This window comes from Xenopus laevis, chromosome 5L, assembly GCF_017654675.1.
Source record: "Xenopus laevis strain J_2021 chromosome 5L, Xenopus_laevis_v10.1, whole genome shotgun sequence".
Classification (NCBI taxonomy): domain Eukaryota; kingdom Metazoa; phylum Chordata; class Amphibia; order Anura; family Pipidae; genus Xenopus; species Xenopus laevis.
In genome coordinates this window covers 1,795,299-1,818,015 of record NC_054379.1, presented here as the reverse complement: position 1 = coordinate 1,818,015, position 22,717 = coordinate 1,795,299, and the positions used below count along the sequence as shown (strand labels likewise).

Below are 22,717 nucleotides of genomic sequence, written 5' to 3'. Positions count from 1 at the left end.
GTGGCGAGGGGGGCCCAGAAAATGTTGTTGTGCGGGGTCCCGTTATTTTTGATGGCAGCCCTGTTCTGTTGTTAGGCTGCTGGGGGGGGGAAAGGGGAGGGGGGTGATATCAGTCCAACTTGCAGTACAGCAGTAAAGAGTGATTGAAGTTTATCAGAGCACAAGTCACATGACTTGGGGCAGCTGGGAAATTGACAATATGTCTAGCCCCATGTCAGATTTCAAAATGAAATATAAAATAATCAGTTTGCTCTTTTGAGAAATGGATTTCAGTGCAGAATTCTGCTGGAGCCGCACTATTAACTGATGGGTTTTGAGGAAAAAACCCACATATTTATCTCCTTTTAATAATTTGCTCCAGTGGGTCTACAGGGTCGCAAGAGATTTTGTAAGAGTTATTAGCTCAGTAACATTTTATTAAGGTACATAAACCCAAAAACAATATTTTATATTTAACGCACTCCCCAGTGTTTACCTTCCCCCGTGCCAGAGGGGATCTGGGGGGCCGCATTGCTAGTGCAGAGGGAGCAGTTGTTTTGTTTTGCACTAGAAGAGATTCATTTCTGGTTTAAAAAACTGAAATTTGTCTCTTGAAGTTACTTTACCTCCAAACTGTCCCGTTTTTAGAGGGTAATATGTGTTCCTACCGCACACTCGCCTTTCCTCTCACTGCGTTGGTGGTGCTGGTTCTCCGTCGACCCCGGCCAGGTCCCTTAGCAACAGCAAACAAGAAACGGATCCGCACACACGCTATGATCAGCAGTTGGGGGGACACCCCTCTTTATTATATCACCTCGTGATCAACGTTTCGGGGGGATAAACCTCCCTCTTTGGCAGCTCAACCCGCAGTCCCTCGTTTGTACTGGAAAGTCCAGACTTTCTCTGCACTGAACAGGCAGGAAAAGTAAAAAAGTTTCTAACTTAATTGGCTTTTGGCAGAGAGCCCAGAGCAGCTAACAGGTGCAGATCAGACACTTTTGTAACAATTTTGAGATAAGCAAATAAGTAATTGTACCAATATAAGATAACAGGTCCCTTGGGAGAAGTCAGACTCACAGCTTAAAGGGCAATTCACCTTCATTAGCAAAACTGTAATAACTGAAAAAAACACAGACATATGATGAAACTTTCATAACCAGTGTGACGTCAGAGGCAAGTGCCAATGAGGAGTGAGCGGGGGTTGTACAATGAAGAAGACTGAGCGCAGTTGAGCTGCAGTGGGATGTGAGTCCAGCAGGGGGCGTGTCCAGCCTGTACTTGTAACGTTATTATTGCTCAGTCTGAGAGAGAGAGAGCGGGAGGCTGGTGATTGGCGGAGAGTCTGGTGACATCAGCAGAGAAACAAAAAGCAAAGGAGCCGCACGAGCAGCGGAGAGAGACGAACCAGCGCACCGGCCGGGGGGGAATCAGCCGGAATTCTCTTCCCTCTCACCGGCCTCTCGTCTCCACTCACCTCCCGGCGACCCCGGCTGGACTGAGACACTCGCTGCCACTATGTGCGACAACTCACCGACTGGGCTGCGACTGGACGCGCGGACTTGTCTCCCTCCTCTGGGGACCAGCGACCTGAACTAAAGACTCGAGTGATGTGGAAAAAACACGCGGGGAGCAGAAAACCCACATCGAGACACAAACTCGGCGACTAAATCGCTCAGGTACAACTTTTATTCACTGCGACTAAATCCTCGACTGTCAGCTCTGCGGCTTCAACTGGAGGAGAGGGGGGTCTTCTGTACATCTCAAGCTTCTCACCTGCCCCCCCAACACACAACTCCCTGCACCCCTACATTGCCTCTGGGCTTTGCTGGGAGTTGGGCTTTGCTGGGAGTTGAGTTGGGCTTTGCTGGGAGTTGGGCTTTGCTGGGAGTTGAGTTGTGCTTTGCTGGGAGTTGGGCTTTGCTGGGAGTTGAGTTGGGCTTTGCTGGGAGTTGGGCTTTGCTGGGAGTTGGGCTTTGCTGGGAGTTGGGCTTTGCTGGGAGTTGAGTTGTGCTTTGCTGGGAGTTGGGCTTTGCTGGGAGTTGAGTTGTGCTTTGCTGGGAGTTGGGCTTTGCTGGGAGTTGAGTTGGGCTTTGCTGGGAGTTGGGCTTTGCTGGGAGTTGGGCTTTGCTGGGAGTTGAGTTGTGCTTTGCTGGGAGTTGGGCTTTGCTGGGAGTTGAGTTGGGCTTTGCTGGGAGTTGGGCTTTGCTGGGAGTTGGGCTTTGCTGGGAGATGAGTTGGGCTGGGAGTTGAGTTGGGCTTTGCTGGGAGTTGGGCTTTGCTGGGAGTTGAGTTGGGCTTTGCTGGGAGTTGAGTTGGGCTTTGCTGGGAGTTGAGTTGGGCTTTGCTGGGAGTTGGGCTTTGCTGGGAGTTGAGTTGGGCTTTGCTGGGAGTTGGGCTTTGCTGGGAGTTGAGTTGGGCTTTGCTGGGAGTTGGGCTTTGCTGGGTGTTGAGTTGTGCTTTGCTGGGAGTTGGGCTTTGCTGGGAGTTGAGTTGAGCTTTGCTGGGAGTTGAGTTGGGCTTTGCTGGGAGTTGTGCTTTAACAAGTGAAGGTACAGCAGGTTGGGCAACACATTTATATAGTGGTAGTGACCCCTCTCTCAGACTCTACTGCCCCCCCATGTGTGATCACAAGTGTCAGTTCTAGTGGGAGGCTCGGGGGGGGGGATGGAAGAGAATGGGGGCCCCATATAGTTGGGGGCCAGTAGGTGAGTCCAGAGTTGCTCAGTGTTTGGGAGACTGTGGGAATTACGTGTGTGGGGGGGGAGTTTCCCAATTGTCTCAGCTCGTCCCCCCAGTCAGACGTGTAGTTTGATCTACAGGGAAATGCAGAAGTTTCATGTTGGGGGGAGACTGGTGGGGGTTGTTACACCTGTGCCCCCACTTTACACAACTGTCACATTGTCTGTTACTGAGAAATATGGGGGAAACCACTGGGGCCCCGGGGCCCCCCCTATAGAAACCCTGTGAGGTTATTGGTGAGATGACACCCAGCACTTTGCACTCAATCGTATAGCCCCCCCCCACTAGCCCCAATCACCCACTTCACAGTCAAGTTACAGTTTTGGAGTCTGTTCTGCCCCTAGAGTAGACGCTGAAGTACAAGGGGGGGGGTCTCCTAATTGTTTTGCTCTGGTAGGAAACTTATTGGGTTATTTTACAATCACAGCTTTGGCCACTGGTCAGTGACTATGGTCGGACCCCCCCCACTATTTGTCACACTGGTCACTTCTCATTGAAACGTCCGGAACATTCACAGCCCCCCCACCCCGGCACCCATAAAACTACTGGTTCAGATTTGTTCAGACATTAATCGAGAAGAGAGTGAGGGGCAGGACCTGCAGTGACTGGGGGACAGTTATCCTGCAGCAGCCAATCAGCAGTTACGTTCTGTTGGCTCAGTACAGTCAGGATGATGAAAGCAAACATCTGATTGGTCGGTTTATTTTGCCTGTGCTCCTGTGTATTATCCATTGTACTTGTGTTGATTCCCTTTTACTCTATGTGTAACGTTGTGTTTGTTGCAGGTTGACAATGGTCGCTGGGATCCACTCTCTGCTCCTGCTGCAGTTTTACCAGATCTTGCTGAGCGGCTGCACCGGGCTCGTCCCAGAGGAAGGCAAACGCAAGTATTCCGAATCCACTCGCTCGTCTCCGCAGCAGTCCCAACAAGTCCTCGACCAGTTTGAGCTTCGGCTGCTCAATATGTTCGGCTTGAAGAGGAGGCCGACGCCTGGCAAAAATGTTGTGATCCCCCCCTACATGTTGGACTTGTACCACCTGCACTCGGCTCAGTTGGCCGATGATCAAGGAAGTTCTGAGGTGGACTATCACATGGAGCGGGCGGCTAGCAGAGCCAACACAGTGAGGAGCTTTCACCATGAAGGTAAGGAAAGGCCAATGGGATTTGTACTGACACTGACCCACTGATTGGCATTTACATTCAATATATATTGTCTAATATTTCCTCTGCTGTTGAATATATTGGGCACCTGATGTTCCTCTAGATGTTCCTCTAGATGTTCCTCTAGATGTTCCTCTAGATGTTCCTCTAGATGTTCCTCTAGATGTTCCTCTAGATGTTCCTCTAGATGTTCCTCTAGATGTTCCGCTAGATGTGCCTCTAGATGTGCCTCTAGATGTGCCTCTAGATGTGCCTCTAGATGTGCCTCTAGATGTGCCTCTAGATGTTCCTCTAGATGTTCCTCTAGATGTTCCTCTAGATGTTCCTTAGATGTTCCTTTAGATGTTCCTCTAGATGTGACCACTGAAACACACAAGGCACAGGGTTTACTGCAGGTCTTGACACTTGTTCTCTTTGGAGGTTTCAGTAAGTTGTGACAATGCTAATCTCTGTTTATAAAGGATTTATTTATGGGTTTTGTTTATTGTAATGGTTAAAGACAGTTTCTATAAGTTCCTTGGTGAGGGATAGACTTTTAATAAGTTATGCAGCTCCAGGGTGACCTCTAATATTCTTATGATTTAGAAGAGTAAGGGGGCATTGTCTTGTACATATGTTTGTATGGGTTCAGGGATATACTCTGGGTTGGTAAAGGAAAGGCTAAAACATGAGAAGGCAGAGGGCACACATAGCCACTTTAGCACTCAGTTGTGCCCATATATATTCGGACAATGTTAGCAAACCAAATGGGGCTTTCCGGGACTCAAAGGGCCAAAATAAATAAAGTAAAAACAACTTGGTTTATATGGACAAATTACATTATACAATATTATATGGACACACTGGTTGGACAGCAGAAGGTGGGCAGACTTCAAGCACTGGCCACTAATGGTAGAGGGAATAGCTCCAAACTGCCATCTTTTTTACATCGATATCGTTTCCAATATGGATATTATTTGGGTACATGGCAGTAGCACAGTCCAGAAATATCCCCTAGTGAATGTTCTCCTTATTTTCAGTGCTGTAACTACATATCACTGGGCCCTGGTTTTTCAAGCCCCCAAATATCTAGAGTTTGAGCAGTTTTGCCAATATGTATTGAAATTGTATATGATTGAGGGCCTTGTGGGGCCCATATAAGCATTTATGCCCCTGCTTATCTTTACCTCTCATTGCCATCAGCATGTGATAAATAGAAGGTTCACTGGATATTTAAAGCTTTATATATATATTAGATGGCCTCTTCTTCTGGTTGACCTTTCCTTGCTTGGTTGTCCACCGCAGCCAACGTTATTTGCACTTGGGTTGACGGTTGTACATTGTAAAGTGCTGGGGATTAATTCTACACTAATTGCTTTTCCATATCTCTACCACGAGCCCAACTTGGGCACTTTTTTCAAAGCTGGTTAAGAACCGCTCGCCTCTCTTCTGATTTTCCTAATTCCGAAGGGTGTCTGCTCCCAGGGTCCTTGTTAGCGTTTCGAGCCGAATCTCCCACAGATAGATTTCATTTTTTTTTTTACTGCTAAATCCCCTAATTTACAGTGGATCTGAGGTTGTTTGTAGAAATGTCTAATCCTTATCTAATCCCCGTGAGAGATCGGCGGGGCGAGTAATAGTATTGTTTTTCACAATGACTTTCTTGTCTTTCGGTGAGATCTTGGATGCTCTTGTGGATGGATAGAAGACAAATCTCCAAAAACAGGCTGATAATGGATTTACAGCAGCTGTCCGCTTGGCTCATGTGTGTGATTATTATGGAGGGAGAGATGCAGGGGGAATGCCTTTCATAGACACGTTTTATTAGGTGCAAAGCCCTCTCTTAATCTCCCAGGGACTAAAAGCAACACACCACTAGGGCTCTCTGGATGAGAACACTGCCTGTGTGTTTCCACTTATTTACTGCTTTCCAAACAGTCTCTAATTATTTTATTGCCTTCGTGATTTATTGTTTGAGACCCCCGAAAAACCCTTCCTAGGCTCTGACATGTGAGGTGTTTCCCGTGCAAGGAAAAGCCTTTCAACGTTGTGTGCGAACAGAGGTCCATTGATAAAGCCATGGAGGCTCTGTAATCAGCAAGAGCAACAATATCAAGGAATACTTAGTCAAGGCTTTGACAGAGGTCCAGCTCTGTGTTTTCTTTCCCAGCCAAGGCCCACTCCCTCCGTGTGTGTACAGAAGATTTTGGCACATTCAAAGGCCTTTTTTAAAGGGAAAATATTCCCTGTTTATAAGTGGTTTCCTTTCACTTTGTTTTTCCGCAAATTGAAAACATATGGACTTGGCTCCTTCTACAAGGAGACTTGTATTTATCTGCAAAAAGGTAATAAGAAGTGATACATGTCATGGTTCTATCTATAGTTTCCAATGAAACCGCGCCACCTAGTGTCTTTTGGGCAAACCACCTCTCCTGCTGGCTTGGCAACACCGGAACATTCATTTATTTTGGAAATCCACTGTTGTTTGATATAATAGACCTTTTAGTTTGCAGATTTTACGTAATTTAGTGTTGATCGTTTGTCAAGAAAACGGTTTGTTTCTGGGTATATTTTGTGTGAATATTGTCATGTTTGTATGGGAATTAGTATAGAAGACTTTTGGGTGAAACCAGAGTTCTTGTTGCTTCTTCATTTCTACAAAATGTAGATTGCAAGCTCTTTAGCACACGATTCTTAAGTTTCCTAGACACATATAGGCCAAAGAGGCCCATTCCAAGCAATTTTAGGGGGCATCAGAAAAGACTGTTTGTTGTTCTCTAAGGATCCAGCGCTTCTATTATGTAAGTTTCATGATTCAGTTTAGGGTAAGGCCATGGATAGGTTGGGTAACCTATGCGTGACAAGTTCCAAAGTTCCATTGAAAGGACTAGAGCGCTGTATGCTATATTTGCACCCCGGATCCTGTGTCCAGTGCTGTTCACATTTAAAGGTGCGTTCAACACAAACCCAAGAAACATGTGTTTAAAATAAAACTGAAGACACTGGATACCATTTCCTTGGTTCTTCTGGGATTTTGTGGGAGGAGACGCAGGTCTGTCTCATAGTTAAACTTTCCTTGTATAATAAACTCCTCCTTGTATGTAAATCGGTGTAAGACAAATTGTGGGGAAGACTGGGGCAACACAAAGAGCAGTTCTGACTTGTCACAACCAATGTGGCAAGTGGTGGCAGGTGATTTAAAGGCCAAGGCCTGTGCGGCACATGGTGATCTTTGGTGTTCAACTTGTTGATCATAGGTGTATTTATAGCAGTATATCAGAATTTCTAAGGCATACAGTGTAGCAGCAGGTAAAATTATTTACAGGTTTTATGAATGAATGCTAGGAGCTCCATGGAATTTATATATCTCCCTCATTATAATGAAAATGACACACAATAGACTAAAATGAAACAACTTTAGATTCTAAAGCTCAGGATGCCCTTTTGTGCTTGCCATGGTCTTCAGTTGATCATGGGATTGAGTTTGGGTCAGATTGTTCTGCCTCTGTACCCTGTGCCAGGCTGCCTTTGAGGTTTTATGGTTTTTATGGGTTGCAGTTTGTTGACGTTCCCTATGAAGACCACAAGTCTAAGCATCTGGCATAGCCAGAACTTACAACTAGACCAATCTTTAGTGTCAGCCTTGGCATGAACCCTTGTTGCCAACCTGTTGAAGGTTTAAGTTATTATTAAATGGGGGACTGTTGTATAATTATAAAATGTAGAGCAAGCAAATTCTGCATCCTAGTGTAGACAGTATGCGTCTTTAGAGTGAGTGAGGGAAGACCATTCTGGGTAGGAATGACCATTAGCTAGCAGATAGAAGTATAATACTGTGATCTCTACATCTTGTCCAATTGGGCTAGTGCGACACAGACCAAGGTTGTCACCTGACAATATTATAATGGTAGAAGTCATGAGTCCAGTTAGCTGGCATTTCACATACATTGCCTTTATGCTTTCAGATTGCAAGCTCTAATGAGCAGGGCCCTCTTTACTTGCTCTATTTGTATGTTTGATGTAATGACCCTTCTAGAACTACAGAACCGAACTATACAGTGCTGTCAGCAGTTAGCTCATAGCCACAAGCCCTCCTATTGTGTTTGTTGAATCTCTTAAATGTGCCCCTAATTACACTTTTTACTTCAGCACCAATAAAATTTCCTTTCATGGTGTTTCCACTAAAGTTGTGTTGCTTTTTCTTCTGACCTTGTGAAGAGGAAGGTCACTTCATTTGGAGGGGTTGAACTTGATGGACTTTGTCTTTTTTCAACCCAATTTAACTATGTAACTAGACCAAGTGCAATTGTTTACAATCAGCATGACTACCATAGAGGTACCCAATATCATCACAAGAAGAAGAGACTTGTCTCTATTGTCAATGCCAAAAAGCTATCAAGGCAAATAGTGTAATGGTTTTTAGAATTTTCTTGTGCCATTTTTGTGGCACATGGCACATGGCACTGTGTTGATGACAATTTCCATCAACTATAGGGTTTGGACACGTGATGCCTGGTCATCCATGTTTTTATTGCTATCACTTCGTAACATTACATCAGCCATAGCTAGTTTCTGGGGCTGTTTCCGGTTGATCCTACTGAAACTTATGACATTTGCTGATAAAGAGTCTTGACTTGTTTTGTGCTCTAAGGAAAGGATGCATTTAATTTGTAAAGCAAAACTAGATTGCCACTCTCTTATTCAAGTAATACATTGATGGACAACATATCATGTTCCTGCATATTATGTTGGGCATCGTATGCAACTTAGATGTTGCAACTAAGAGCTGCAGCAACTTTCTAGTTGCTGCATTGTGATAGGACTTCATGGCATAGAGAACATAGTGAATAGTCCCAGCACTTTATTCTCACGCCCAGTCATGAAAGCTTCTGTAGCCTTCATGCATGAGCCTTTAGGGAATGTATTTAATGGTGATTGTTTTAAGAAAAAAAAATATACCCCAGTGCGCCCCCTGACCTCATTTATCTGCAGATTTCAAATAAACAAATAAGTGAACAAACCAGAGGGGGTGAAAGTGGCAAACATTTTGCAGACTTCTCTGTTGCAAGGAGCCCACAGGATGTCCTGTAAAGTCTACTGCCACCGGCACCACTAATTCCCCCACTTCCTAAGGCTGTTTGCATTGCTGGTTTTCCCAGCTTTTAGGAAATCGCTTATGTAGTGCTTTCTAACTTATTGCCTGGGTGTTTTAGGTCTCCCACCTCTAGAAAAAACAAAAAAAACAGAGGGAATCATAATAAATAGTGCTTTCTGGTTATAGTTTGGTGTTTAAAGAGGCTATTCATTTAAACAAAAAAAATATTAAACAACATCTTTGTGATTCCTTTATTTGATTCTTGTGTTGAAATATAAACCATAGAAGCCTAAATATGGGGAAAGGGAACATTTTCTAAATGTAAATCATTTATAACTTCTATACGGCGGTGTGACTGCAGGGAAACCATAAGGGAGGTTTATTAAGAAGCCCGTCAATGTGAAATTCTGAGAGGTCACACAGAAATCACAGCTTTACCTAATTCTCTATGGACCACGATCTAAGAGTTTCACAAAAATTACCCACAAGGTCATTTCCCTCCAGGGCACTAATTGTTCTGTAGAAAACGAGGGCAAAAATATTGATTAAAAACCTGCTCCTTTCATGTGGTTTGCTGCACCTTTTACGTATGAGAGTAAACTCTTCAGTAATAAATAGCGGAGTCTCTGCTTTGGAGTCAAGGTTTGCAAAGACTTGACTTTAAAGCAACGTTTAACCGGTTTAAAGCTGCAGCCAAGAAATACATTTATGGGGGAATAATCTTCGCTTTCATAGTGTTTGGGGACTTACCAATATACAAATAAACGTGTGTTTTGAGTGCATTTTTTTCAGGTGGCTTAATCTGGTCTAAAGAATTATGATGTACACTATCCCCTCACTTTGTGTGGTCACATCTAGAAATGTATTTCATAGTGGGGTGGTGGGAAGTCAGGCAACAATGGAGTGTTATACAGTGCTGAAACTGCAAGCAGGTCCTGTAACATGAAAGTTACAGAATGTAGGGAAAACTCACAGAATGTAGGGGAAAACTCTGGTCAAAGTTTGTTTTATAAAGGGGATGCCATTAGAGAATGGGTTACCTTTAAATGAACATATATTTTCATATGTATTTTTAGGAGGATCTATTTAGTAGTAAGCATAGGAGACATTATAGAGGTCCAGCTATATTAAGAAGTGACTGTACATTACTATTTCATATTTCCATTGCAATGGTAAATTAATTGAGAACCTTCCTATAGTGATAAAATATAAAATATTTGTAGTCCGTATTGGCCACTGTTTATTAGGGAGGCAGTGGATCCAAGATTTGTGATCATCCGCTAACTGGGTGGGTGTACATCAGTGTGAAATGAGAAGTGGCAGCCTGTAGGTGACCCCTAGGGTCTTGTTTGGTCATAACCACAAAGCCTAGAGTTATTAGTGAGTCCATGAATTTGGCTCGTGTATTGGGACCTCCCGATTGCATATCCTACTGGTATCTGGCAAGATAACATCTATTGGACAGGTTTGGGGATCATGTCGGGCAAGGACTGCATTGATACATTCATGTGGTCTGAAGTATGATCAGCCTGGTTGGCTGGCCCCGCACATGGGGGGGTCATATTGGGCAAAGACCTGTTAATGTATGGCCAACTTAATCTTGGTCAACTCTTTTCCACCTTTTGCAATCGGTAGTTGTAGGTGGTGAAACTCAATTTAAGATAATTTTGTATAAGAATATCAACTTATTTCCTTTAATTGTAATACTTCTCTTCCTTTTGAAAATTAGAAACCATGGAAGAAATTCCAGAGTCTGGTGAGAAAACAATCCAACGATTCTTCTTCAACCTTTCTTCAATTCCAGATGAGGAGCTGGTCACGTCTTCTGAGCTCCGGATTTTTCGAGAGCAGGTCCAAGAGCCATTTGAGACTGACGGCAGCAAACTTCATCGGATTAATATTTATGACATTGTCAAGCCAGCGGCGGCTGCCTCCCGGGGCCCTGTTGTAAGACTATTGGACACCAGACTGATCCATCATAATGAAAGCAAATGGGAAAGTTTTGATGTGACGCCGGCAATTACACGGTGGATTGCACATAAACAGCCTAACCATGGGTTTGTTGTTGAAGTGACTCACTTGGACAATGACACAAATGTGCCCAAGAGGCATGTGAGGATTAGTAGGTCTTTAACCCTGGATAAAGGTCACTGGCCTCGGATACGGCCATTATTGGTAACTTTTAGCCATGATGGCAAAGGATATGCTCTTCACAAAAGACAAAAACGGCAAGCTAGGCACAAACAACGTAAACGCCTTAAATCGAGCTGCAGGAGGCATCCGTTGTACGTAGATTTCAGTGACGTTGGTTGGAATGACTGGATTGTTGCCCCACCTGGGTATCATGCCTTTTACTGCCACGGGGAATGTCCTTTTCCACTGGCAGACCATTTAAACTCTACAAACCATGCAATCGTACAAACTTTGGTGAATTCCGTCAACACAAACATTCCCAAAGCTTGCTGCGTCCCCACAGAACTCAGTGCCATCTCCATGCTCTATCTTGATGAGAATGAAAAAGTAGTATTAAAGAATTATCAAGACATGGTCGTGGAGGGGTGCGGGTGCCGTTAGGCGGGGACACACAAGCCAGAGACAAGAAAGCTGACACTTTAATATTTCCTTTTGGAGACTATATTTATGCTTTGAAAAATGATGAAACAATTATTTTGAAAATATATTTATGTCTACACGGAGGCTGGGAAGCAAATATTTTAATCTGAGAAATATTCCTTTTTAGTTGTACATTTTTATAAGGGTTTGTACCCAGCACATGAAGTATAATGGTCAGATTCCTATTTTGTATTTATTTACCATTATAACCACTTTTTAAGGAAAAAAATAGTTGTTTTGTATTTATATGTAATCAACAGAGAAAATATAGGGTTTGTAAATATGTTACTGAAAGTGTTTTTTTCTTTTTTTTAAATTATATATACACAGCTGGTTATATGGCAAGTTTTTTATATTTTCTATAAAGCTAATTTCAAGGTCATTAGTTATAAACTTGATGATGTGTTGGTTCATTGGTAAATCCTCCATATTGTGCAATTAACATGCATTTTTATAATGTACGAAGTCCAGTCCATTGTGCATTGCTTTGCAAATTTAGAATTGGAATTCATACATGTAATAATTGCCGAAAACAACTACTGCCATTTTCAAATTTTTTTTTTGAGAATTCATTTGGGCCAGTTGAATTTTTTTTCCTCATAAGAATTTAAAAAAAGAAATAAAGCTTGGCTGGGTGGGAAGAACATTGGAAAGTGGCATGATTTAAAATAAATTGTTCTTAAATTTGACAAATTTAAATATCACACGCACAAGTGCTTCTGGGATTATATACAGCAATAGCTCTGATATCTCTTAAAAATATTTAATTTATTTAAAATATTTTAAGTCCTAAAAGATTTGTGTTTTAGAATTTTGATTTTGTTTCCTTCTGCTATTTTTATACCTTTTTTGTTTTTCTACTGAACTTTTCTCTCCTCTACTAGCTACTTGTGTTACAATTTCTTCTCGAGTTTTCACCTCAGTCGCCACTCTTTTATTGCCTCACAACTTTTGTGTTAAAGGGCAACAGTTTAAAAAAAGAAAAAAGTTCGAAATGTCAAGATTTCACCAATAAATGAAGAAATACAGACTTCCAGTTCTGTTAATGTAAGATATATTGTGTATGGAGTTTTTGTTTCCTCCTGGCAGAAAACAATTCACATAATACAGCTCTACTGTTCAAAAAACGATAAAATGCCAAGAAAGAATTTAGATCACAAGCTGCATGTTGAAATGGAGGTAGTTCGATATCACTGCTAATATTTATATTATATAGAGCCAACTTTTATTTTAGGAAGCATTGTAAAGTATCCTCTTATAACCTGTATCCTCTTCAGCCTACATTTGGGTCACACTATATACAGTTGTCTGGACTTTAGTGTCATTTGATAATTAGTTTGGCAGAAACCTAAAGGGGAACAATAGTGAACATAAAGATATAATATAAGATTTATCTCATGGAGGTAGGAGGAGCTTGTATACATTAATGTGTACTCCTTTTGCCTTAACACTGTATTAGACCCAAGTGTCTTTTGAAATAAGTGACTTTGACTTTGACTTACTCTTCAATGAGAAGGGGACATTGAAGAGTAACTTTTTTCAGAGATGGCACCTCATTTTTGTCTGGAAAGTCCCTCATTTCCACGAGAGGAAGTGTGGAGCATATCTTGGTTATCTCTGGGCCTTCCCACACTCCAATAATTACTGGTAAGATAATTGACTATTGATACATTGTCCCAGGTGGCCTTTTAGAGATAATTCTTACTTAAAGCAAGTGATTATGTAGTCATCTATATTTCCTGTGGCGAGTTCTAGCATGAAAGCTTAAAAATTTTTTTTAAAGAGTTTAAATTGACTCATGCACTTGTTGGCATAAGTTTTTTTTTAAGTTTAAACCTTCTGCATTCTGCCATTCCCATCATAACATATGTTTAAGGGAATTAATGTACAGGTTCCAACATTTCCTGGATTGTTTGTATTAAATTATTATTCACTCACCACTGAACAAAAGCAATGTCTTGTACCAGTCAACTAAAGGTGGCCAAAGGTAGACCCACGAGTTAGGTTTCATCAAGAGAGCACATGTTTGACTAATATGACCTCCCAATCTATTAAAGACTTCCTGTAGATGAGTCCTTGCCTGATATGTTCTGCATTCCTTCCTGCTATTTGACTTATCCTTGATCAGCTACCATGGTAGACTTATTCATGAAGAACATCAATGTGCCATGGCTTGGAAATCAAGCTCTCATGCTATTGGGCACAGTTACTGCATGATCTCTACTTGTGTTTGGGGCAAGAATTATTTTTGTACTTGGTGTAGCGATGAGGAATGTGCCAGAAATCATATATACAAAAGCGCTCTGTTTTGTGTTTACAAATTGACTTCTTGGTATGTTTGAACACTTAAATGGTCATTAATTCTCTGAGATGTTGCTCTTATATTAAGACATTTAAACTGAAGTTTGCCAGTTTCCTTGAATGCCAGTGACGGAATAAGCCTTTTTGTATACTGTTCCACAAGTTCTAAATCGGTACTCCAGGAAAAATGCTACATTTGGATCTTCACAAATAAACAAGTTGAAAGTGTAGTAAATCTGTCGCTGGCAAACGCACAAAGACCTCTTAAATTTTAACTTTTGTTTGGATAAACTTGTAGCTCCTTAATTTGTAGACAGTTACTGTGCATGTAATTTATGGTAATGTCATATGTTAAAAAGATTGCACCAGTTCTACTAACCCATAAAAACATTCAGCAGGTCACCTTTATGGTCATTGGATCCCAAACATTGGAGGCTATGGTAGATGCAAAGTTTTTGACTTGTATTGGATAACCCCAAACATTATTCTTCAGTCATATGAAGTTTGGCATCAGTTAGGACCTCATTTATTTCCATTCATTGTGTATTTTTAGAATGGTCTAGTACAGGGGTCCCCAACTCTTTTTTTACCCTTGAGCCACATTAAAAAATAAAAAGAGTTGGTGAGCAACACAGGCATGCAAAAACTTCCTGGGGTGCCAAATAAAGGCTCTAATTGGCTATTTGGTGGCCCCTATGTGGATTGGCAGACTACAGGAGACTCTGTTTGGCAGTACACCTGGTTTTTATGCAATCAAAACTTGCCTCCAAGACTGGAATTCAAGTGTAAGCACCCGTTTTGAGGCCACTGAGAGCAACATCCAAGTTAGTGGATAGTTAGTGAGCAACATGTTACTCATGAGCTGCTGGTTGGGGATAACTGGTCTAGTAGGATACATTAAAAGGTGCCCAAAATATTGCTGAGCATCATCATAGACTAAAAGTCCTAGTATGTTGAGATTTAGTTGCATCCAGTCAGTTATTAGTTGTTAGTTGCTCAGTATTGTTTCTCAATAGAACATTGCATGGTCCCGGGTTAATCTCAAATGGCATCTGTTTAGTTCTTGGTCAACATGAAGATGAAACAAATAACACAGAGCCTAGATGGTTGGTACTAAAACAGTGATATTTCATATGGGTCATTTGCAACTAAGTCAAACCTACTACGATTTGTATAAGCTTTTAAGTAGAGCTAGCTCATGCTCTCTCCAGTTAGTTGGTTTTCTATCCATCTGAGGAAGGGACTTGGGATGCATACTCTACTGATAGGTCATACATCTCTCAAAATGCGCACAAGCTGTATTTGTTATCTTAGTTGAAACATTAGAACTGTAATAAAACAACTGTGTCTTACTGTCATCACACAGGACTATGAGGAATAGGTCACTAACTATAATATATGAAGCTGTAAATAGTCCAACAGTCATGGATCTCCCACGCAGACTCTTCTTACCTATAAATCATGTTTTTAGTGTGAGAAATGCCACTCATACATCACACAAGAAAATACATCCCCCCTATGAAAATATTAAAGGGGTTTAGAGGTCAATTCACGAGCTGTTCCAATGTGTTCATAAACACTAACAAGTACTGTAACTGCCAAAGTAAAGGAAACTTGTTTAAATCAAAGATGAAAAGTACATCAAAACCAGGTGCTTCCACAAATGTCTGTTTCCTGAGTTCAATAAGCAATTAAGATTCAATCATGCTCTATGCCAGGGGTGTTCAATGTTTCACGTGTACTGCTAATTCTATTGAAATTATTATGTCATACAAAGAAGCCTGTGAAGACTGGGATCCAAAAAAATGGTTTCCATCCAGCTGGATAACCCTACTCTAATGCTTACAATCTCAGTACAGGCCCAGCTTTGCAATATATTGGCTGCCATGACCTAGGGCTGACAGATGAGCAGATTTGAAGCACTACAGAGCAAAGATCGGCCTAGGGCCCCAACTTGGATGTTGCAATCAATGGTCTCAAAGCAGATGCTTCTTTGTGAATTCCAGGTTTTTAGGTTGCATAAAAACCTGGTTTACTGCCAAACAGAACCTCCTGGCATGTTAACCTCAAAGGCAATGATTCCCCAGCTTCTGGTGATCTCCCCCTCAGGCACTTCTGTGTGTTGCCCTTGAGGTTTGGTAACATTTTATCTAGTCGTTGTCCTAAGCTGTCCATATACAGTATGCCCAGATTTGGTCAAGTAGTTTGGGATATTCTGCTCAATCATGGCATGTATGTCACCTTGCTGGGGCACTTTCAATTTGGATTTGAATATTGAATTGGCAGGTTCACACTCTTGGTGGCTGCATGGTGCATTGCAGGTGAAGAAGTTTATGTCATGAAGGTAAACAACAGTATTGAGCCATGCAGGGCCTCGCCAATTCATTTCTGTCCATTTGTTGGCCATACACGGGCAGATTTTTGATGCCTATTCAGCCCCTTCAGTCCGAGATGGCAGAATATCTGCCCGTGTATAGGGCACTTGAAAACCGGACAGATACTGCTTGGGTAGGTCTAAAAATACAATTGACATGTTGATGTGGTCCTTGCCCCAACAGCCCGTATCCCCATTGTTGTAATCTGAAGATTTGGCCCTAGTGCCCAGCGAGTTAGTCAGCCTCAAAGATCTTTTAATGTATGGTCTTAACACAAACTTAACACAAACTATCTACAACTATTTGACCATAAGTCCACTATTTTATGCAAAATCCTGATCAAACTGCGGATGAAATGCTTCATTAATCTAAGAACCATACCAGTGTTTGTATATACTTTGTATTAATCATTTACTCTAGTTATTTATATTGGCACTGTTACCTGTGTTTACAATAGTGATGTTCTTGGAGGGTGGTTTATAGCATATATATTAACATGTCTAAGACGGATAGTGTTATTTCAGGAAGTTATAGTAATATATTTCAGTATTTTCATATTTGTTACTTAGTTTCATATTCAGTTAGTTCAGGTGTGAATTGCTACCTAGGATTTTTCTCTGGTTTCTATCAAGTAGCATTTTTTTTGGAATATTCCTATAAAATCGCTGGTAGGATCTGTCCCAGATTTATGTCCAAGATCACTAGTGTCAATAATCCAAAACCCCAAGGACAGGTCTGAGAATGAGTGAACTCTATAACGTTTCATCTGTACTTTAGTTTTCATTCCATTCATTGTCTTTTTTCCCCCTTTGGTGTAGTGGGGGGTGGTGAGCAAACTTCTTGAAGTAACATTCTTCTCAGGACAATTAAATAGGTTAAGCAATCAACCCACTTGTGGCTTTTAAAGAAGATAAAGGATCCTATAGATTTCCATCTTGAAACATTCCTGAGCTCATGAAACATTTTATCACTGGACTTGCTTTGGAGAAACTGCTGCCTCCTGTTATCTGCTCTGCACTGCCCTTCGGCTAATCAATTTTATTGGTCAGTTTCACAACTTTATTATCAGTTTCTTCCTCTTTTGATGGTGTTTCTGTCTCTGTGCATTTTTCAATGATTGAGCAACTTGACTTGACCTAATTGTACAGTGGGAAACCTTTCTATTTTTTTTTAACTGATAAGCGGCTTCAGACTTTCTTCATTTACTTTGCCTTCAAAGCTTATAGGCCACACACACTAAAGGGATTATTTATTAAAGTCCGAACACCAAAAACTTTCTTTATACTATGAAATTTGAAGTTTTAGTGGAAAAAAAACCTCGACTTTTTGGAGATTTATTATAAGGATGGAAAAAGTCAGAATCTGAAAATCCGGAATCTCAGACCTACCGAGGTTGTATATAAGTCAATGGGAGAGGTTCCTATCCTATTTGTAGGTTACTGAGGTCTGCTCTGACATTAGCCCAAAAATCGGACTTTTTCAGACTTATGGGCCAAAAATCTTTATGGAAAAAGCCCCAAAAACTGGGGATTCTGGAAAAAAACTGTAGGATTTGGATTTGTGCTAGATTTTTTTTGTGTTGTCCCCGATCCGATTAAATTGTGCTGTTTGAATAATAATAAGTTCCAATCATGGATTGTAGTGTGGTCGTACTTTTTTTATTTAAATGGTCAGAAAAATTCAGATTTTAATAAATAAGGCCCTCCCCATGTCTTTCTTTGCCACTCACTCATGTTGAGCTATTTTTGTTTTTAGCTTGAAAGTGTATTTTCAGCATTTTCCCATACTTTTAATTATTTGAACTGATAACTTGTTATATAGTCTGTACGTGAACATTCTTTGACACAGTGCTGGAAAGATGAAATCTAAAGCTGTTTCACTGTTACAGGCCTTTATTATTTTCAAGCTGCTTATTTTATTGATTTTTGGGGGCAAATTCACTAAGCGCCGAAGCGCCTAACGCTAGCGTTAATTCGCTAGCGTTGGTCATTTTTGTTACTTCGCAAATTCACTAACGAACGCTGGCGTACACTCGCTAGTGTTACTTCGCACCCTTACGCCTGGCGAATATGCGCAACGGACGTAACTACGCAAATTCAGTAACGCGCGCATTGTACTGAACGCTACCTTTTACGCCAGACTTCCTTCGCCGCCTCAGACCAGGCGAAGCGCAATAGAGTAGATAGGGATTGTTTCAAAAAAAGTTCAAATTTTTTCTGAGTCCCAAAAAACGCTGGCGTGTTTTCTACATTATGGGTGATAGGCTGAAAAAGATCGAAAACATTTTTGGGGCTCCCCTCCTTCCCCCCTACATTTCCTAACTCATGGCAACTTAACTATACAGTGGGCACATGTGTAGGGCAAAATAAACATTTTATTTGCTGATTTGAAGGTTTCCCAGGCATTTGTAGTGCTGATACGTATTCCTCCATTGAAATTTGAATTTGGCGCCGTATGCAAATTAACCATCGCTAGCGTAACTTCGCTTCGCTTAGCGAATCAACGCTAGCGCAACTTCGCAACCTTACGCTACCCCTGAGCGCAACTTCGGATTTTAGTGAATTTGCTGAGCGCTGGCGAAACTATGCCTGGCGAAGTGCGGCAAAGTTACGCCTGGCGCAACTACGAATCTTAGTGAATTTGCCCCCTGTAGTGTAGCTAATTGCCCTATGGCAGTTTAATGTTAATGTTTAATGAAGATCAGGAAACTGAGTTTATGAAAGGTTTTGTATAGTAACTGCAAAGTTTCAAGAGCAGTTTTATACTTCCTGACAATGCTTGGTTAGTTTAATGGTTTGTTTTTATTGCTTAAGAGTATAAACTTTGCTTCATCCCATACTACACACAATCAAATTCTCACATAGGCTTTTGTGTTTATTCATTTTTTGCAAATGGAACTGTTTTTTTTAAAGGGATACTGCCATCAAACTATTTCTGCTTTCTGCAATTCTGCTTTTCTTCTGGCTTGAGGAGCTTCCTCTCTGATGTAAGAAATAACTTGCAAATATACGCAAGTGCTAAGTTGCTCTAGTTCCGTTGACAATATTCTTTCCATTTAATTAGGCATTTAAGTCTCATTATCTGGTTCGTTTTTTTTTATTTAGCCAATGGGTGATATGAAATATGAAGAACACACTTATACTGTATATAATGATGAATGTAGCACTCAATAATCCTTTTAAAACAAATAGTTTAATCAGGGAGACATTGAAGACAAATTCTTGAATGAAACCATCCACAGTTTCAGCAGCACAAGGAAGTTTCAGCTGAATGAAATAGGCTTCACAATAATATCCTTCTCCTCCTTTTGGAGGAGGAAGAGGTTGTTATAAACAGTTTAGAATTTCAAGTCTTGCTTCTAGACAAAGGTCACAACATCAAACATTTGTAATGCAAACTTTTATTACCAAAACATTTTTGGGGCAAATCCAATGTTTAGAGTTTTAACACTGGACACAATTTAATCTCATAGAAATATAATCCATCATGATCAAGTGAATAGGCATTAGGGGAAAAAAGCCTAGGAAGTGGAACACCTCAAGTTTTTCTAGTAGAGAGGCTTGGACATTAAGTAGTATGAATATGAACATTTCTTTGGCTCTAAGGAATCCAGTGTTGATTGGCAAATGTCAAGCACATAAAGCAATTTCTCTTACCAGAATACTGGGGCATTATTTATCCTCTGCAATGGAAGGCAAAGAGTAATAGAGATTGTGAACAGAATAGATAAACGCTCAACAGTCTCTGATTGAGGACAATTGATCACATAGAGTAGTTCTTCAGTAGGTGTTCAGCATCAATAAAGGCAAAAAAATCCAAAGTGGATAAGATATATACCCCTTGTATAAGCTCCTCCAAGGATTCAGGAACTGAAAGTCTTGCCAACGTTCGACTATTAGAAAGTTAGAAAGAAACTCCTTGATGGTAGTGATAGATCAGAGCAGCATCATTCTACTGCATGCCAATGGACCTTTTGCTGTATAGTCTTTCTCCGGCCTACAACTTTGTTGGGAGTGAGCACAATTCAGCCTCTACAGTAGTGGGATGGTGCATACAAACTGGATAATGCCTACAGTTGTATTTGAACCTGCCAGTAATCTTGTTCCATAAGTTGACGAGCCCAATCATTGTGCTTCCCACCCAAAATAAATATAATGGCTCCAGGGTTCAGTTGCTCCATAGCATACATTTGGGGTTGTAGGAAGATGATAAAGCAGATGTGATGTATTAGAACATTGATGGACAGTACTATCAATAATACTGGGAAAAGCAGCCACCGTAGCAGTGCCAGTTGCATGAAATTCCTGAATTTCCTATTGCATGACATAAAAGCCATTTTGTACTTCTCTTACTGCTTGCGTTAAATCCGTGATCCACAGGGAAAATCTTTCCAGGGTCCATAATAGGAATTGGTTTTGTTGTCACAGAAATCCTTACCAGTATGTTGGACTCCGTTTGGAGAGAAGTAGCATCACCCTTCAAAACCCTCAAACAGCACAGGGCCTGTGACATTACTACAGGGCCAAGTATTGTCCAGCTCTCCTGCCACACTCCACCCCACTTGGCCCTGTAGTATTCTCATAGGCACTGTGGTGTTTTAGGCATTATAGATGATGCTACTTCTCTTCAAACATACTTGTTAATATAAACATGAAGACCTGCAGAAAGCTTGTAGAAAGTAACAGAGAGCTCCAGCCAAAAACAAAATAGGAGGTAACCACAGACAGGCAAAGGTTAGCAACTGGAGGCATCCAGGACAAAGTCCCTAGACCAACTGAGGTGAGGAACCAGAAATAGGCAGGTTGAGATCAGTAAACAGGCCTAGGTCAGCAACAGAGAGCAGGCAGGACATGGTTTGTTAAAGGCTGAAGCTGAGCAGGTATGTTGGCTGTGGTAAACAAAAACAACAATAGCAAAAGTAAGGGAATATTCTCCAAAAACACTAGGTTAAGCCTACAGGAGGTTCTGTGTGGCAGTACACCTGGTTTTTAGACAACCAAAACTTGCCTCCAAGTCTGGAATTCAAAAATAAGCTCCTGCTTTGAGGCCACTGGGAGCAACATCCAACATGTTACTCACAAGCCAGTGGTTGGGGATCACTGCTCTAATTGGTTAATAACATGTAACTGGTCAAATACAGAATCAGATGGACAATTAACACAGCTACTCCCATAATCACCACTTGGCACATTGGAGAAGTCCAATGCCATTACACAGACCAGGGTTTTAAATCAGCCAAATATGTGGAGGCCCAACCTTACAACTAGTTATAAGATTATTTAAGGCACCTGAAATCATATACTTCATTGGACTTTGTGAAATTCATGAACACATTTTGCTGCTAATCTACTCAAACTGCATAGAAACTGGCATAGAATCATGACATTTACTGACTGTTCTGGACATAAGTTTATATAATGCATGAGTTTCTACAATATTTGTTACACAAAGCTTCACAATTTATTCGTTTACGTGCTGTCGAGAAAAGTGTATTTCTGTGCCACAATCCTGACTTGCTATGCAGAACACAATAAACCTCTGCGCGTGACATAAGCCTTAGTCAAGGATGTCCAACCCATGATACTTCAGCCATTCAGAGTTTCTACTCAAAAACAGCTTGACGATTGCAGATCTGACATTGGTCTTCTGAATTCCATCTGAACTGTGACTGAGGGATGGGGGGAAGCATATATGAGCACCATGTATTAAATTGCATACTGAATTCTGAGATCTCCATTGGGGGTAGAAGAAAGGATTTGAAATGGCCATGTTTCCCAGTGATACTTTCCAGGGGAGCTGTGTGCCTGAAAATGAATACAACTTGCATTTCATAGTTAATGCCCCTTTAATGATCTATTTCCCCTCGTCTGTTCGTTAAAGGTGTTTGTGCTACTTTGAATAGGATGTTATCACATCATATTGGCTTAATGTAAACTCCAAACATTTACATATCCTCATTGCTGTTCATACACACTCTTTAAAACACGTCCAAGAAAGAGCCGATTGTACTACTGTGATCAATTCCACTAAAATCAACATACCTGGCCAGCTGTTTTAGCTTGTGCAACTACCATTATTTATAGTCTACGTGCTGTTTACTTTTCAGATGATGGGTTTTTCTAAGGAAAGCCTGTATTCTTCCACTAAAGTCGGTTTGATATTAAAGGTGTCTTGTTATATAAATTGATATATATACAGAGAGCTTTCCAGATCTATATAAAATGGTTGCGAAATATATCAATGTAATCAGGTGCCTGTAATTTATTATGGAAAGTACAGTAGGAAAGCAAGCAGGATTTGTTTTATGTTTATTTTCCTTTCCACTGCATCTTCTTATTTTACCATATGAGCACTGACCACCATATTGTTTGCCCTGGTGAAAGGGAAAGAAGTTCTCTTTTGCTATTTAGGAAGCACCAGCCTACAAGAGGAGTATAGCGCTGCACATATACAGTAATTAAAGGCTCTTTGTAT

At 41.0% G+C, this 22,717-nt stretch overlaps 1 protein-coding gene across 1 annotated transcript; it reads left to right on the top strand.

Annotated features, from left to right (window-relative positions):
* Positions 1 to 1,413: 1,413 nt before the first annotated feature.
* Positions 1,414 to 12,070, top strand: bmp2.L (bone morphogenetic protein 2 L homeolog). The gene is given in 3 exon segments (NM_001101666.1): positions 1,414 to 1,655; positions 3,504 to 3,862; positions 10,684 to 12,070. Coding segments are annotated over 2 exon segments (1,197 nt in total). The 5' UTR covers positions 1,414 to 1,655; positions 3,504 to 3,510; the 3' UTR covers positions 11,529 to 12,070.
* The last annotated feature ends 10,647 nt before the right edge of the window (positions 12,071 to 22,717 follow it).